Genomic DNA, 18,638 nt, shown 5'->3' on the forward strand with positions numbered 1-18,638 from the left:
TGCCCCAGCACAGCTGCTCTGCAACATACCCCCCTACCTGCTTCAGCACGGGGACACTAGGAAGGAAGCTGGCTCCCCAGGCCTACCTTCTTCTCTGCTCTGCCTCATCCACCAGGGCACCGGCTAGTAGCCCAAACCATAAACTAGCCATGTCTTTCATTTTCAAAAAAACCCTAGCCTTTGGACTGCAGCAGCTGCAGCGTGTCCATGGGGCGATGGCTCAGCACCTCTATCTCTGCAGCAGGGAGCTTGCCAACTACTTGCAAGACAAATCATTTTTCATCACACTGTAAAAGGCAGGAGATGAACTGCAGGGATTTCCTCCCCACTCTGTGCCCATTTGCCATCTCTTCCAGTCAGCTCTTGAGCAGGGAACTTTGGAAAGAGCCAGCTCCTCTTAGAGGCTTTCCAAAAGTGGCTCAGAGCTCGCTATTTTGAGGGACAGACTGCTAATGGGGTTTGTGGTCAAGGCACTGGGCTGGGGCTCAAGAGATTTGGCTAGAGTTCCCAGCTTCACCACAAGCTCCCTCTGTGCCAGATTTCCCAAGATATGCAGGGGTCAGTCAGGTGCCTGATGGCATTTCCAGGTGTAGTGCAGCAGGGAAGCTGCCTCAGACCCATACGAATCACCTCTCTAAGCCTCCAAGTACTTTAGTGCTTTTCTGTTTTTTACTTAAAAAACCCAACCAACCAACAAAACCCAACCCCCCCCCCCCCCCCAAAAAAAAAACTTTAGCACTTCTACCTAACCCCTACGTGACACTCCGTTGGGCCCTTTGTCTTCCTCGGCAGGTCACCCGCTCCCTTGTTGCCTTGAGAGCTGGTTTGCTTGTCAAGGCAAAGACCTGCTCTCAAATACAGAGCTTACACAGGCACCTCCACCTCCAGCAGGGCCTCTCAAAACAAGTGCATTGAAAATAATAAACTTCCTGTTGGCTCAGACAACCCTACCCCTGCTCTAGATCATGCTGGCTACTTTCTTTGATACACTGACTCAGTTTATGGCACACATCTGGTGGAGTCCCCCTCAGTGCAATAAAGCTCCCCTTTTATGGAAAGATTTGCCTAGTGAAAGAATGAGAGAGGGGGATGCAACATGACTAAACGTGCTCGGCCTTCTTGGGCAAAGGGTTATGTGTGTTTATTTTATGGGAAGTGGAGTAAAGGACTATTGGGCAAGCGCACACAAAAAGTGTTTCATAATCTCAAACAGTCTAAAATTGCTTTTTCATGGCCAATTCCTTTCCTGCATACTTGGGACATCTGTGGAGCAATTGCTCCTCATGGGTGAGATTTCTGCATCCTCCAAGCTACTGTAATAAGGTCGACTTCAAACATTCAGTCCAGGCCTGGCATTGTTAGGTTCAGCAAGGAGAGGGAATATCCTCAGGAATGTCTAGCGCAGGAGCTGGCTTTCCTGGCAAGCTCCGCAGGCTCTGAGCATGGGTGGGATAAAGACTGGGTAGATGGTTGCTCTTGGTGCCCCCAAGACAGGACTGGCTACATTTCTGAGTTATGTCATGTAGATATTCCTCAAGAGAAAGGGTCAATGTGGATATGCACAGCTTTGTGTCTAATGCAAGCTCACTATCAGGTTTTCCTCTCGGGAAGAAGAGGAGGTGGATTCCTCTGGGAGAGGGAGAAAGGACCAGATGCTCATTTGAGCCATTCCCTGGCCTGGGAAAGGGAGGGTTCACAGGTGCCCTTTCTCAGCTATCAGTAATGATAGCCTGATCCCTGATCTGCAAGTGAAATGAGGATCCATCCTCCTTTGCCGCACGTGAATCTGGCACTGGGACAAGAGACAAGGAGATGAATCAACAGTCCTTTCCCATGTCTAATTCCTCTGCTTAAGGGACTAATTGGAGTGGCTTAAGCACTCCGGGAACAGGGGATACGGAATGTGATGGCTCGACAGTTCTCAGCAAGCTGGTAAGAGGGAAAAACACCCTTGCGGTTGCATGAGCCTTTCCTCTGTCTGGAAGGGATGGAAAGATCAGAGACAGTCGGGTTCAGCTGTCCCCATGCAACGGCAGAGGCGGCAGCAGCGCAAGCGCTCAGTGGATCACACAGAGGAAGGGGCAGTTCAGGACCTGTGGCAGCCTGCCCGCCTGCCTACAATTTAGCTGCACACTCCACCTACCAAACTCGGCATATTTGTGTGTTCCACAAACAGACTTTCTGGCATTTTTCTGTGTCTGTGACTCCACTTGTGACCCTGTGAACCTCCCTTTAAGTCAGCCGAAACAGTCTGTTTTCATTCTACAATCTCCAAGGCACATTAATATTTAAAATCCGTTGATAAGATGAAAGAGCAGCAATCCTTCTGGATGAATTAAAGGAAAGGACATTTGCTTCTCTCCGATGCTCTGGGAACTGGCATTTAGTTAACATTAAGCACATCTTTTGAATGGGGCATAGATATTTTGCAAATTTAAAAGAAAACAAAACAAGTTATGTGGAAAAAGAAGTCTTTGTGACCTCCAGAATTCCTGCTCTTCCTGGTGGGCTGGCTGGTGGGAGGAAATAGTAATACAATCTAGAAAGTCTTCTACTTTGGGACTGCTAGTTCCACTCTGACCCGCAGCTTCAGTTAACTGCAAGATGAGAAAAGTCCTGCGGAAGTATTCCTTGGGAATCTAATGCTTTCAGTTCACTGCTTTCATGACTCTTGTGCTGAATTCCCATGAAGGCTGCAGTACAGCCAAGCTGATTAGATTTGCTGATTAGAGTTGCTTGTGGAAAATGACTTTTATGTTGAGTATATGATGAATGGGAACTTAAAGACACATGTGGAGTGGGTTACTTCACACAAATCATTCCACCAAACACCAAGAACACAACTGTGATTGTGTGTTAAACAACCAACGCAACATGAATTTCAAAGATGATCATCTGCTAATTGATGGAGAACTGACAAAACCATTCAGAAAATCATTTTGAATAATTAATACATCTGAGAACTTTTGCAATCCACTAGGGCATGTTTTGTGAGCAGCGGAAAACACAGCACGTGTACAACTCTTTGGTACTAATTGCTACAAGAGCAGAGCAAAATAAATCTTATCATCATTCAGCTCCTTAAGATGTTTCTGGGACCACCCTGACCCAATTCCTAGGAAACACATCCCATTCTTAAAGAGTCAGCAGGGGTGGGACGAAAACCTGAATTAGGACAAGAACTCAGTGCCCTGGAGACCTCTGTCACCACAGTGTGGGGGCCAGCTGCCGTGTGGGGCAGGAGAGCCGGCAGCCTGAGCTATGGCTTCCTGGGCCCTGCCTGCTCCTTGGAGCACCCAGGCTCCGGTGCTGGCAACCTGGCACTTCTTGCACTGGTATTAGCTTCCACCTCAGATGAGGAGAGGTACTAAGCTCCAAATACTTTAGAAACTCACGCATCTACAAGCCTAATGAGATACACAAGTGGTATTAGCTTGCTAACCTGCATCAGGAAATGAGATATGTTGAAAACACGGAGAGACAAATGCTTCAATTTCTGTGTACCACCTCAAACCTCCACGCAACTGAGTACCAAACCTGCTCCTCTGAGGGTTCACACGCACTGAGGTAGCCCTCTATGCTGGCATATGATGATATGTCCTTCTGTCTGCAAACCCCGTTTCCCTGCTGTTTTCACAGAAGTTTCATACAGAGCTAACTAGAGTCAGAGTGATTCCTGTGTCCGTCATGGGCTTTGCACCAGGCCGTGTGGCATGGATGACATGCTCCAAACACGGCCTGCTCATCAGGAGAAACATCCCTCCCTTCTCTCACTTCACTTTTCTTAAAATTGTATTGCCAGGGTGAGAAAGCATCTAGCAGGACCACAGTGCAAGAAAAAAGATAAACAGAAAGCAGATGGCAACATGATGACCTGAGAGCTACTGGATGTTGAGTCAAATGCAGGAATTAGCAGCAGGCACAAGCAGGGCAGAGGCGCACGTTTGTTTTTTAGGAGAGACAACAACAAAACGCTAATGACTGCCACCAGACTCTTGAGAGCTTATTTCAGCTCTAACCAACATGATGCAGGACAGAGTGGCATTTAACAAAACGCAAAGAGAGAAGGGGAAAAGCTGCCAACTTACTGGGTTCCCATCGATGCCTGGAGGTCCTCGTTCTCCAAAATCACCAGGAAAACCCTGAGGGGAGGAGGCAAACACAAGTATTAGTTATTGATGCATCCTGGTATAAAAACAGACAGCTTAAAAACTGCTCCCCTTGCACTCAGTGCAACTTTTTGGTAGACACTGGGTCACAAGGAAGTCTGGGCCCAACTAGCCTGCTAGTCCTCATCCAAACCATCCCCACTCCACCAGTGCATCCATTCAGCAAAAAGCTCTGCATGGCTGTGAGCTCTGATTCAGTCCTCTCTCCTGCAGCCAGTGAGGGGTAACCAGGCAAGCACAAGGCTCAGCCATGAGCTGCGCACTAACGGGAGTCTGGAGAAGAAGGATGAACGAGGAAACAGGAAGGCCTTTTTCCTGGCCATGCTGCAAAAAGCATCCATTGCCGAGACTGCTGAACCTGACTTATCCAAACCTCGTCTTTCTTGCTGCACCCAGCCCTTGATCAACTGCGCCTTTTGTTAACACCATTTTTCAGCCCCAGGCCCACCTCACACATCAGGCAAGGCTTCTGTAGCTCCATGCAGAAAGACAATGAGAGTGTGCATAGCAGAGGGAAGGGGTGGAAGTCAGTGCTTCTGCCCTTCTTCTGCTTCACCTAAGTACATCAGCATGTCTAACAGGAAATATATAAACCTGAAGATTACGTTGCCTAGCTTACAAGTGAAATAAGTCAACACAACTGGAGCTCCTGTGCTGACAGTGCTATCCAAAAGAGGTTGCTCATCAGATCACCTGGATGCTCACAGAGTTACACTGAGAACATTTCCCAGTAAAGCCAGCTGCATAAAATGGTAGCAGTGGTATTTTACAAAGGTATGAAAGTTGAAGAACACCATAAAATAGTAAAAATAAATGGGCGCAGTTTGCAGTGAGGCCTGGATGGTTGTGAACTCAGAGGAGGCTCCCCAAAATCACTTCTCTTCTGGCTGGGGCAAGGGCCCGCTTGCCATTACAGATGGGGAGAGGAGAGGGTCAGAGAGGATGGTCAGACCAGAAAGGCAGGAACTGCTGTTTGCAGAGGCAGGAAGTAGTTCTGCACTTGAGTGACCTTCAAGTGTAGGAAAAGAATTCAGTGACTTGTGGTTAACATCAATTAGAGCCAATTAGGGTTTGATCGACCTGCCTTGGCACAGGGGAGATTTCTGTCTCTCTCCCCTTAGGGATGGAAATTTAACCCCTGAGCCTGTTTGCCTTGAAACTAGCTACATATCCTGATGGATCCTATTCAGTGCTTGTATCCGGAATCATTTCCATGTTGGCTACCGTGTTCCAGGCAAAGTCATGCAGAAGGGTGCTGCAAAATCTGCTCTTGACCTCCTGTTGCTCATGTTGGCACCCTGGACAGGCAGGCAATTCTGGGGAGAAAGGGTTAAAAGTAGTCCCTGGGGAGTGACAAGCAGAGGAAAGTCCTCATGATGGCTCTTGAGGATGTTGTTTACCCTGAGCAGAGTGCCAGGGCAAGGTAAGCCTCAGAGAAAGGCTGCCCGAGAGCTGCTCCTGGAGGTCAACACAACACAAAGGAGAACACGATGGGGAATCTTGAAGACTGGGAAGACATACAGCACCTTGCAGGGTCAGGTTCCTAAAATGTCTGTCCTGCAGCCCCTTTGAGCACTGTTTTAGACCAATCATTTAACAAGCAAATTCTTCCTGATAAAGGGAATGAAAAGGTGCTATGCTGAGGAATGAAGTGAGAAAAAAATCCCGCATTTGGAAGATCAAACTGTGTGCTTAAAGATATAATGCTTCCTATCCTCTTTTAGGAAGAAACATCCTACTGATAAACACAATACTTCTGTAACAGTCAACCAGAAATCCTGCATGCTCCAGAAGAATTCATAAACCTTGCCACATTGACTGTTCCAAGGAATGGGTTGTCAATGGATGGCAATTCCTGCATTATCTCATCCTATCCACTAACACAATCATTTTAACTATACTCCCTTCTCTTATGATAGCTGACTAGCTTATGCTTCTGGAGCCCATGCAGATGCTTAAAGAAGCTGATGAAAGATGCTGAAAAAGTTTCCTCCAATTTATTCATAAACTTGCAGCTTGCCAAGGAGTAAATGGTTCCAAGCTTGTTACGGCCCACGCCCTGGAGTTGCAAAAGGCCATGTTTACTACATGAAAATTGACCGCAAGAGAGTTCTGCATCGTATTTTATCTGACAAAATTTGAAAGACATCAAACAGTTATGAAAAAGGGGGTAGAGGTGCTGAAACAGAGCCAGAACATGACGGTGTGACACTTTCTATCACTCTTAGACCGATCCTGTGCTCTCCTAAGCCCCCTGATTCTCCACGTGCAAATATATCATATACCAGCTTGCTTTTCCTTCTCCTGTCCTGGTCTATTTCCCTCAGTAAGAGCACAGCACAGGGGTACATAACCTCTGTGGTTAGTAAACCCCATTAGCCACTACACCTCTGTTTTCAAGAAGGAAGCAGTTGAGTTTAAGATGGGTTAGACTCAATTTTCTCCTGAGATTGGACTCCATTCAAGCAAAGGGCTGGCAGGGAGCAGGCTGCAGAGAGTTATTAGGGACCAGCTCAAATAACAGCAGCCTCAGGGATACTCTGAATTTCACCTGCAGAAGAGGGTGCTTTGGGGAGGCTCTGGGACTGAGGTAAGAGTTCTGCTCTTCTCCACTTTTTCTTGCATGTTCCTTAAAAAAGGGCAGAAATAAAATATGAAGCAGCATCCACCTCCTTTGACTCTGAGCCAGAAGGAAAATCATCATCTGCTAGAGGAGCTCTCCATGGATAGAGCACATGCAGAGCCTAATCCCAGGCTCTGACTCCTAGACTTGCTTAATTTGGCCAAGGCTAAAATCCTCCTTAATTTTTGCACAATATTCTGACTGTGGGCATCAGGATGGAAAACCAAGAAACTAAGAAACTTGCTTGCATACAAAACACTTCCCAGCCAGAGTGTATCCCTGCGTGTTTCAGTTCAGAGCAGGACAATCATTCCTGCTCTCTGTTCTTTGGTTTGTGGCAAAGCACCTGTGGAGCGTGAGCAGTATTCCTTACGATGAAGCTAGACCAGAAGATACACTTCAGAAACACCAGCAAGCTGCAACTGCTAGTGCATGTGTTACTTCTGACACAGACTAGAAGTCACAATAAATTTGCCTTACATCCTTCCTTGGCTCCACCAGAGCATGAGATGCAAAGGGCAACAGAACTGTGTTCCTGGGCTACATAACAGCTTGAGAGAAGGGCAGATGGGGAAGGGGACAATTCTTGCTGAGCCACATGGATGCTCTCTCCCTTCCTGTCTGCTCCACCGAATGCTACAAAAACTGGTTCCTTTGGACAACCAAACCTGAGGAAAATAAAATACAACAGCCAACAACATGCCATCTGCGAACCCATCAGCAACACTGACAAGTGAAATGGTCACAGTGGCCACAACAGGAAACCTGTGTTGGGAAGCTCTGCAGTCAATGTCATCCAAGATCTCCCTTCACCCCTGAGGGCTCACAACTCCTGGTCAACACAACTAGGCAAAAAGATAGCTGGTCACACCCAAGGTGAAATGTGGGGGACCTGCTTAAGACAACTGCAATTTTACCACTGACTTCAGAGCCAGGATTTCACCTCCTCTGTACCAATTCTCTGTAGTGTTCAGTACATGCTCATGAACAGATGTAAGTTATCGCTTGCTTGCTTGGATTCAGTTCTCCTATTTTACAGGCATCGCTGCAAATGGCAAAGTTGTCTGCTTTTCCAGCTGGGCACTACATCCTTCAAGGCTGTGCACAAGCCAAGAAGCTGTGGTAAGCAACCACTAGAATCAGCCTTCTGCCATCTAGAGACAAAGACGTCAAAAATAATAAAAGGGTGGGGGAGAAAGCAACTTCAATGGAAAAAAAGAGGAAAAATATCTCTGTTACATGCAAAATCAATAAGATCAGAACAGAGATGCGTAAGGAAAACTCATTGCTCAGGCAAGAAGAAAAAAACTGCCTTGGAATATTTTTCTGTTTACAGTCATATAACTTGCCAAGGAAAATATGAATGTGCATAGACTGATACTGTACTTACGCTGCTGCAGCTTTCAGACGCAGCCCTCAGCACTCTCCTTGCTGCATCCTCCCTTTCTTAGAGGACACAGTTGGGCACCAAGTGACCCACGAATGCCACTGAGCAGCCTCGCACTCAGGCTGTCTTCCACCAAACTAAGGTCTTGCTGAGGCAGGAAAGTTTTACCACTTAAACTAACACAACTAATTAATACAGCTACAACAGCATATCATCATCAAGAGGAATGTTTGCTCCGGAATAAGAGTAGCATTTTCTAAGTTTGGTTTAAACCTCTTCCAAAGTGATATAAATAATGCACTCTGCTACCAAAATAAAAGTGTCCAGATGTTATTTACAGCTATTTAGAGCTACTTAAATTCATAATTTTCCCACTAGTCTCTTTATGCCTTAGTTCCTAGTACTAACCTCATTGCTTAAAGATAAAAACATAGATGCGAAGCACTTGGTAACAAGAATTAATAAACGCCTAGCTTTTATACAGACTTTCTACCAGTAGTTCTCAAAGTATTTCAAAAAGCAAACTATTCCTGTTTCAAAGGCAGAGAGCTGAGGAACTGGGGTGAGTGCCCTTGGCCAACACTACGCTGTCAGACAGTCGGCAATAAAACCCAGGACTCCCAAGCACAGCTCCATGGAGGAGATGACCAGGTCTGGCCCGCTCACAACACACTCTGGCTCCCGTGCCGGAGCTGGGGCTTCTGCCCATCCTCGAGATGGGGTGGGAAAGGGTCAAGGTGGCAGCAAAAGAAGAATAAACCCCAGAACAGCGTGGGCTGGCATTGGCCCAGGACAGGTCTCAGCAACAAGGCCCTGTCCTTGCTGCCATCTGCTCGGCCCTTAACATGCCTTCTGCTCTCCTGTTACTAGCAGCCCTCCCAGCCTCAGCTCTCAAGATTTCTGGGCAACATTTGGTCCCCTGGTATTTTTTGGCCCAATGTTGTAAGATGAAACCAGAGGAGGGGACAAACAGAAAGAGCAGCACCAATTCAACCAACCCTAGACATCCTAGCCCAGCACTCAAGCTCTGTGACGCAAGTACTAACCGTCCTTTTGCACATTAAATGAGAAAAGGCTCATGGCTGTGGCACAAAGGAGGGTGTTTCAGCATCCATACAGTCTCCAAAGCTCAACCATGTTGTGAGAGCTCTCACAGCACAGTCCGATGCATACCAGGAGCTAATCAATCTTTCAAGTCTCTACCAAAAAAGAAAGCACTTTCTTGCCATGGGGTAAGCAGCAGCAGTTTAAACTACAGTAACAGATGCAGGGACCACAGCGCCCCATTTTACTAGATCTCACGTGCCTGCAAAAGTTGTTCCCCCAGAGCCTCTCCCCTCCTGTTTGCTCCTAAAGGACAGAGGTGTCCCATGGGAGCAAAACTAGTGCTATTCAACTGTAACAAGCAGCCTAGGAAGGACAAGAGGACTTTGTTATCCTATTTGTTTCATCACCCTGGTCACCCTGTCGTGTCTGAAGGCCGCGCTGTGTCTCCTCTCTTGTGCGCTGCTCCACAACCCCGCGGAGCCTGAGCTGCGGAAGAACACGTGGGGCAGGAAGCGCGTTTTATGGTGCTGGCTGACAGGCAGGTTGCAACTGGCAGCCCATTACAGGAGGCTTGTGAAAGGGATTAAACAGCCTAACCTATTCAGTCTCCTGACCTTCCCAAAGCAAGTGCAGTTTTTCTTGGTACAGAAAACTCCGCTGGTTCTCAGGGTGCAGCTGTTTTTCCGGGAAGCCTGGTCTCTGGAAATTATGCTCAAGATTTGGGATGGCAAAGAAAAACACTCCAGCAAAAAACATCCAGCCATGCATCCTGCCTGCTCTGGGGGATGGCTGGGGCACAGAGAGAAGGACCAGGACTAGGAGGAGATGGCTAAAGGCAGCAGAGCCATGAGGAAAATGTTTGATTAACATGTTCTGCTGGCCAAGAGCCAGCGGGGTCCTCTGCAGTGGCTAAAGTCAGGTATGACAAAACTTTTGATTCTAGCTCACAGCTGGGAAATACAGGAGAAAATGAAAGCCCAGCGGAATGGATTTTGCATTGTCTGAGGGAGAAATTCAATGAAAGGAGCAAGCTGAAGCTTAAAGCAGAGCTGGAGAAAAAGCATACAAGGGGATGTACTAAGCAAGACCCAGGTGTGTCTGGTGCTTCTGCATTGCCCTCTCCATCCCCAAAAGATCGCTTTACAGCGGTACAGATGTTGTCCTCACTGCACTCAGTGAGGAAGGTGAGGCACCACTACTGGAGAGCGAACTGAAGCAGAGAGGGGCGAACTGATTTATCCCAGGTAACACAGAGAAGTCCAAAGCAGAACTGGTAATGAACTCTGTATCTTCCAGGTCCTACAACAGCGCCTTGATTCCTGTTCCTCCATGCTTCCTGCAAAGTGCATCCTCTCGTGCACCAGACGCAACGAGACTTCTGCTGAGAACAACCAGACCCAGACAGACACTGGAACCAGTTTCTCCTGCATCAGGGTATTACATCCCTATTTCCCCTGCCTTTCATCCTCTGCTTAAAACAGAGCATCCTGCCCTTTTTTGCTGCTGTCAGCCAAAGGATTGCTCCCATCAGAGCAGATGCCACGACTTCTCGTCTCTTGTCTCTGGGAGCAGCTATCCTCAGGGAAGCGAAGAGACTGGCGAGATGCACCGAGTCCTTTGCTTTCCCCAAGGCCTTTTCAGGTGTGCGCATGTGGGTGGGTGTGTTGTATGTATACAACATCTGATTCAGTTTAAAACACTTTCCCTGATGGAGTAAAGGAGGCAGTCTGGCAGCTGCTGCACCAAAGAATCCTGGCAGGTCTTCAGGCCAACAGAATCCTTCTCCAAAAATAGGATTTTATTTTCCTGTTGGCTGAAGGTGAAGCTGTTCAAACCAACCAGCCCTCCTGTCCTGTCTGCGAAAGGCTGCGTTTGCCAGTTGGCTCCAGCCAGGTGAATCTCTGCCCAGGAGTCTCCCCAGGGATGGGGCTTGCAAGCCAAACAATTTAAACCAAAAAAAGGTGGGGGGGGGGGGGCAAGGCTGAGGGTGAGAGAAGGCATTCACTAGAAAAAAAGAGAGGGAGAATAAAATAAACAAATGTAGCTTATGTTGGCAGCTTATGTCTCTGAGAGCATTCTTGGTAGAGAGAGCAGACGTGAGCCCCTCTGCAGGTGGGCGCAAAGGCAGGCAGACTGGCCGAGGCCCAGCGCTGGTTCCTAGAGCAGCGAGAGTCACCCTACGGGGATCTGGCAAGCCCTGGGCTCCCAGCTTGCCTGCTCACTACCTTTAGTTCCTACAGCTATGCAGGAGTCTTTCTTTCTGCTTAGTCTAGACCCAGGACTGTAACAACTTCCATCCCACCAAAGAAGGGAGATACCACCCTCAGGCTGGTACAGGTCTGGTGGTCCTGCCACAGTTCTGCTCCTCTGTAACCTAAAGAGGAGGTTTCTTCTCTCTCCCTGGGAGACCTTGCAGTTCTATGTCACATCCTCTTTGCATAAAGATTTCATGGCATTTTCTAATGTAACTATCCCTCCAGCTCCCTCCGTGGGAGCATGGACCTCCAGCGCAGTCAGCTCCACCTGAATGTCAGCCAAAGCCCTTGAAGCCCCTCCCCAAGCCAAACATCACCGAAGTTAACTTATGGCCTCTCCACCCTCTTGACCATTTGCCTTTTGAAGCTTTGCTCCTTTTATGCACGTATATGATCTCTTCTCACTTCTGTGGGGCTCTAACAGAGTGTAGATTACACAAACCCAGTTACCTAATGCTCCAGAGTACTGAACCTGCCAATACTCCTAATTATTTATGGACCAAGATTTCCAAATCAAGCAGCCTCCTAATGAAGGAGCACAGTCAAGCACCTTTGGCAACCAAAATATTTTCAGACTTGAAAGTGATAGCTGCATTATTTTTTAATTTCTAATAAAAAACATTTGGGGGCTTGGATCGCATTTATGAATGAACATTTCCCTGAAGGAAGAAGGATGCTCTTGCGCTTAGGAGACCTCGATTTAATTCTTCACAAGCTTTTTAAATGACAATGGGCAAATCACTTAGGGATATGCTTGGAAACAAACTGTCTTTAGTTTTAGTAGAAGTTATGAGCCTTTGTACTTTTCAAACCCTTTCCCCTGTGCTTTCAGTACTTCATTTTGCCCATTCATTAAAAAACAAAATACATGCTAACACTCTCAACCTTGCCAGGTTATTTGGATGATGTAATCATGAATGCTAGAAACACATGCTGGTATCAGAGTGATAAGTAACCATGCAAGCACCTCACTGCATAGATTTGGGGAACTCCAGACATGTGGAATGCAACTTGGGCCAGAAAGAGTCACATTTGCTCTGGGCTAACACCTGCATTTCAGAGTGATGAAGCAGCTCCAGAAGGGAGGAGAGACCAGCTGCCCAGTTTCAGTGTCCAACTTAAGCATTAAAAAAAGTCACTGATTACTCAAACCAAATCTATTTTAACAATTTAGGTTAGCAAAGAAAAATGATAGCAAAGTAGTGACTTGGCTAGCAGCAAAAATTGCAATTCAAGGGTTAACTCTCTCACAGTAACAGGGGAGTTTCACTGACTAGTAATGTTCAGGACCTCCACTTGACTTTGCATGCAAACAGAATGATTAAAGGCATTTAAAAAAAAAAAAAAAAAAAAATCGGGCAGCTCCTGAAGAACCAGAGGTGCTGTCCTTTTTAGTGCTCGGCTGGGGTATCAGCACAAGAAAGAGAAAACTACCCACTGACTCCTGTCCATCAACTCCTACAGCACTTTGTGCTCCTTCCTGCAGCTTTGTCTCATTAATTTACCCGTGCAAATAGGTCCTCAGCCTATGCAATCCTCCACTAACTTCAGCTGGCCACACCTGAAAGTACATGTCTAGGCACAGGGCCCACAGCTTGAACCTAAATTGTGACACTGGTTATGAAGGAAAGTTTTATGGTTTGGAAGGTGAGACAGTCCACCAAGTATTCAAGTGAATCAGACCTGAGCAGTGAAGCAACATCGAAGAGTGAAGATTTACTTTCTGAGGATATATGCTGATAGCATCATTTAGGATCTCAGTTAAAAGAGTAATTCCCATTTCTTTCATGATTTAGAAGATGACTTGTGGACCAACACACTGAACTACCACCTAGATACATTTGAAATTGCAGAAGTTAACTCACAGATCTTTAGAAATTTTCAATTTAATTAAAATATTTTTCTAAAGTGTTTTAAAAATGTTTTTCAATGTTTAAAGAGAAGTACAGCTTTTTTTTCTTTTTTTTCTTTTTTCTTTTGTAGGTAATGTAGTCTCAGGAATGAAAGACACATGGCTGGAACCCTTAGCAGCCCATGTGAAGCATGATCTTCAGAGCTGTAGGCGAGAGCTCTTAGGGTGCATTCTTAAGTCACGGAGAGTAGCAGAAGTTTCTTAAGAGAAAGGCCATATGGGCAGTCTCTTTGCACTCTCACGGAGCCTAATCAAATTAACTAGAATTTGGCAACTAGTTGTTAAAGAAATACCTGGAAATGCTGTTAGCAATTCCCAAATCTGGACTTGTGCAGTGCAGGAGACTTTAGCCTGGTTCACTACAAATGCAAGGAATAACTATCACGCTAGGACCTCAGCTGCTTCCAGAGCAGGAAGAAAAGAAGAGTTGGTTAAATTCTCAGTCCCTACAGTGAGGAGCAAGACTTATTTTCTCAGTGATTTGCGGTTATGCCAGCCTTTCCAGACACATGGCAAAACATGACCCCCCATTGTTTGCAGGGACAACAGCTGAGGCTGTGTAACTTGGCAAAGTCCCATGTACTTACGTTCACCGCTAAGTTATCTCAGACATATATCAAAAGGTTGGGAAAAGCTGCAAAATGAAACCTTCCTAACCCAAAGGCTGCCCTGCTTTTTGCTCTCTGGCATATCCAACAAGGCAACGTCTTTTCACATGATGCAACAGCCTTTCCTTTTTGGTAGGGAGCACAGGGGAACCACATGCACTTCTAATGACTTATGAGATGGAGGAAAAGGGATGCATTGAGACTTGGTGTTCACATGAGGCGAGAGTTAAGACATGAACTATGTAAGTCAACATGGAGGAAGATAGCAGACATGAAAAACAGCCTGGCAAGAAGGCTCTACCACCTTACAAGCTGAGAGCTGGCAAAGAGGACCCCGACTGTGGTCAGCTCATGGAAAATCGATGCCAGATTCAGCAGCTTGCCACAGCGTTGATGCTCACAACAAATCCTGAGGCTACACTGGAGTAGCTGCCAGATCACTGCTGGCTCCCACAACCTCCATGCTGCGGCTGATAGACAGAGGGAAATGAGGCTTCTGTACTCACCTATGCACTGATTCCCAATACTTAAAATCCACAATCATTTCAAAGCACCTGTTCCTTGACAGTAGTGCTCCAACTAGCACTCCTTGGCATTTATATACTGTCTTTCAGCCACTGAGCTCAAAGGAAAGCTGACTGTGTTATCCCTGATTTGCACGCAGCCAATAACAGCAAAATGACTTGTCCAAAGATGCAGGCCACTGGGAGAGACCAGTCCCCATGTCCCCCGACTCCTGTGAAGTCCCCAGTCAATGCAGCATCTCCCCACCTTGTCTTGGCAGGCTCCCACCGTTCCCATGGGCAGGGTTGTCAGCCTTGCTGGCCGTGCATCTCGAGTGCAAACTCTCCCTCCTTGCCTGCTAGTTATACAATCTATTCCATCTAACAAATTATCTCCTTGGAGCAGCACTTTGGCAACATGCAGGCACTTGCCAAAGGCTGTGTAAAGCGTAACAGCAGAGCCTGTGCTGTCAGGAGGCGTTTGCCTCCCTCGCCTGAGGTTAGCAGGCATAAAGAAACCCCCATCACACAGTCCTGCAGCTGGCAGGACACAGCTGCTTATTACTCACACACAAGCTACAGGAGGACAAGGGAGAGAACAGCAATGATGAGCACAGCTAGACAGGCCGGGAAGCTGAAACGACTGTTTGTGGTACTAATGACTTGCTCACTTTGCTGCTACCTAAACTTCCCGGTCCTGGGGTTAGTTTGATCCTGTGTTGTTTCATAATCCAGCCTGATGGACTCCTTGGGCCAGGATTTTTCTTTCATTGGGAATTTGCACAGTACCTGACCCAGCGAGGCTCTGAGTGTTCAGCTCGAGTTCCAGCCAGGGGAACAGCAGCACCAACAGGTTTTCAGGCAAACCCAAGAATTACTAAGTATGTCTTGGAACTAAACTTTGCTCCTTCTGAAATGGAAACCTCACTGCAAAGTCATATACCACCACTAATGTTCCAACTACTAATGCTGCTAACTGCCTTCTAAACACCTTGTTTCCATCAGCCTTGGAATTCCACCTTCCTTCTCTCAGGACCTCTGATGAATCTCCCTCAAGGTTACCTGTGTTTGCTTAGACTGCAAGGAAAGAGGAAAGAACTCACCGATCCAGAAATGAGAATTCTTCCTAGTGCTGGTAACCTCACATGCATTGCCCAGCACCTGGGCTTCTCCCTCCCTTCCTATCTCTTTTAAAATAATATTACTGATAAAAAGCATTATAAGCTAAAATCAGGCATAAGACAGCACAGCTGATGCATTATTGGTGCGTATATTCGGTGTTCCAAACCGATCTGTCTGTGCAGCTACCTCTCTTTGACAGAAAGTGGACCACCGTGTGCTACTCCCTCTTCCTAATTAACAAAGTACCTTGCACTATTTGTTCTGCAGGCTCAAGTTTCCTTCCAAGAATATAATCACCTCTGTCCTCAAAAGAAAATATACCCCCTTTCAGTTTTGCCACCCTGGATGGGTGACTAGCCATATCTCCTCTTCCTGTGTGTTACCTGGTTCACACCACGGCCAGGGACAGGACATCTCCTTTCTAAAGACGAATTATGACTGATGCATCACCTGTGCGTCCCCCAGCATGGCTGGGAACACAGTCCTTCCACCCTCGTAGCAACGCGACTACATCATACCCTTGTCCTCTTTTTGCCAGCTGCCCAACCGAACAGCATAAAACCCCATCCTTCTCAGCCATCGCTTTGGCAACACTGAAGTTTTACGTAACCAGCCGCTTCAGTTTCAGGCTTCCAGCCTCCCCCTAAAACAGACAGCAGGCATGGAGAAATACAGACTCATGGTATTTCAATCTCCCCGGTGCGTTGCACTTTAATCATAATTCTCTCCACAGGCTGTCCTCAACCCTCTTTTTGCTCAAGTGTTCACCAGTGCCCATACATTAGGAACGCACTCGTCTCCTGCTCTGCTGATCCACTGCAGGGAGATCAGAATGGGAGGTGGAGTCCGTTGCTTCCACGACAGATTCACCATGTCTCTCACAGCTCTGCAGAACTTAACTTCCCTGGAACGGTTTCAAAATCTGACTCATGTCCAGTTTGTCTATTTTAATCATTCACTCTTACATCATTCTAGGAGGCCCACAGTGTCACATGCAAACTCCCCCAGCCCCCTGCTCCTCCTCTGCCAAGCACTTAATCTGTTGCCGTCTCATACCAAACAGAACTAGGTAGAGCAACATATTTATTACCAACTCCCTTCCTACTCTCCAGAGCATTTACCAACTTCAGATGGTAGCTAACAAGGGCTTCCAAGAGCTCTCCATCGCAATGACAAAACTGAAAGAGAGCAGGAACAGTAGCAGCACCAGCAAACTGAGTGGAGCAGAGACACGAGAGACAAGAAAAATCACAGCAGGCTCACTAACACTGCAAACCAGCTGGAAGACAGCACAGGCCAATAGATAAGTGCTGGAATGGGAATCAGGTCAGCTGGTTCTTACTTTCTATTCTCCCAGTGATTTCCTGAATAACTCTGCATGTCACTTAATCTTTTTGTTAACGCTCGGAAGTACAAATCATCAGCATCGGTCCATTCAAGATTTCTTATTGAACGTGATATCATGAAGTGGGGATGAAGCCAAAATTGTCTGAAAGAGCCTAGTAGAACAAAGGTGCTCATGCTTAGTCGTTTAATCCCTTCTCTAGATCCCAGCCTAAATGCCAACATGGTTCAGTGATTCCCCGCTCATCTCAGGGGAGCATCTTGTTTGTAACAGCAACCGCCAGACAAAAACTCTTGCCTGGAAGATTACAAAAGCCAGCCAAACAACAGCTGGAACGTGTTGAGCCTACAGCACGCTCTATGCAGAAGCAAGTCAGAGAGCAGAAACCCTGTACCTAACGACAGTTGCTTTGTTTGTTTTACTCTGGTCAATGAGTCATAGTTACTTCGGCTGGCTCGCTGCAATTATTCATCACAGAGGTTTCTGGTGTAACTGGCAGCTTACAAAACCGTAAGACTTGGAGTAGATTTTGGCAAAAAACAAAACAAAGCAAAAAATAAGGCACCACAGCTAATTTCCCTCCACCAATCCCACCGAGAGCAGGAATAGTCAGGCAGGGATGAATGTGGAGCTGTCAGGGTGTTTGCATGGCTTCTGCTGTGAGAACACCAGCAAGCGGTAGGCGTGGGACTCCTAAAAAAGGCACATTCGCATGCGAGGGTGACAAGAGGAAAACACTGGATTTTTCTGTGTGGGGGCGAGTGGAAATTTTACAAGGAGCTTTCAAGTGCAACGATGTCAGGGAGATGGAGGGAAACTCAGGCTAACAAGAAAGACAAGGTGCAAAGGCAACGAGGTGCGTGGGAGCACGAATGGGCCTGATCTCTCCATTGATTCCCGAAGCAAACAGCTTGATGCATTCTGGCATGGGAAACATGCAGAAGAGATTGGAAGAAGGCTGATGTGGGAATAGCATCCTTTTCTGTCCTTTCCCCAATTCCTCTACCCATTTTCGTACTTCTCCCTCCTGCTTTTGCCATTTGCTACTGTCACACAAAACTTCTCTTCTTTGCAGCTTCACCGTTCTCACAGTTTCCACCTCATATTCAGCCCTACCTGCAAACATCTCTTCCTCCTTGACAAGCTCTCAAATCTACCCAGCCTCCTGGCCCCTCAAACTTTAATGTCTTAATCAGATCTGTCACTACTTTAACCCTGTACCACCGCTGATGACAAGAAAGTTGTTATACAGTACACTTGCATTATATAAACCAAGATGGTACAAGCATTGGAGAGAATCACTGCGAGGACAGGTAAACATGATAGGACTGGTGAGACCACCAAACAGTAAGTGTAAGAGAATAAGCACGTCTGAGACATAGAAAGGTTTGTTTGATCTCCCCATTTAGCTCCCATCAGAAGATATGAAGGGGCCCAGCTAAAAGCCAGATGTTTTTTTTCCAGTTTCATTTAACAAAGTCTGCATAATAGACGAGGAAAAACTTTACCGGCCTACCCATCTTGCCCCTCTTCCCGAGAACTCCAGGGATCCCCTGCAAGGAAAACACACAGAGAAAAAAAATAATAGGTCTGGTTGAGAAAGCAAACAGCCAACCAACAATACAAAACAAAACTGGAAGAGACGGGAATGCAAAACAGGCTAATGA

At 46.7% G+C, this 18,638-nt stretch overlaps 1 protein-coding gene across 1 annotated transcript in view; it reads right to left on the reverse strand.

Moving 5' to 3' along the window:
* The window catches only part of COL27A1 (collagen type XXVII alpha 1 chain), a 154,331-nt gene that overhangs the window by 96,307 nt on the left and 39,386 nt on the right, over window positions 1-18,638 (reverse strand). Inside the window, exons 11-12 of the mRNA XM_067309369.1 lie at window positions 18,480-18,524; window positions 4,089-4,142 (exon numbers count right to left, since the gene is read on the reverse strand). Coding sequence (XP_067165470.1) covers window positions 4,089-4,142; window positions 18,480-18,524 — 99 coding nt within the window. The remainder of the gene's footprint in view (window positions 1-4,088; window positions 4,143-18,479; window positions 18,525-18,638) is intronic.

This window comes from Apteryx mantelli, chromosome 21, assembly GCF_036417845.1.
Source record: "Apteryx mantelli isolate bAptMan1 chromosome 21, bAptMan1.hap1, whole genome shotgun sequence".
Classification (NCBI taxonomy): Eukaryota; Metazoa; Chordata; class Aves; order Apterygiformes; family Apterygidae; genus Apteryx; species Apteryx mantelli.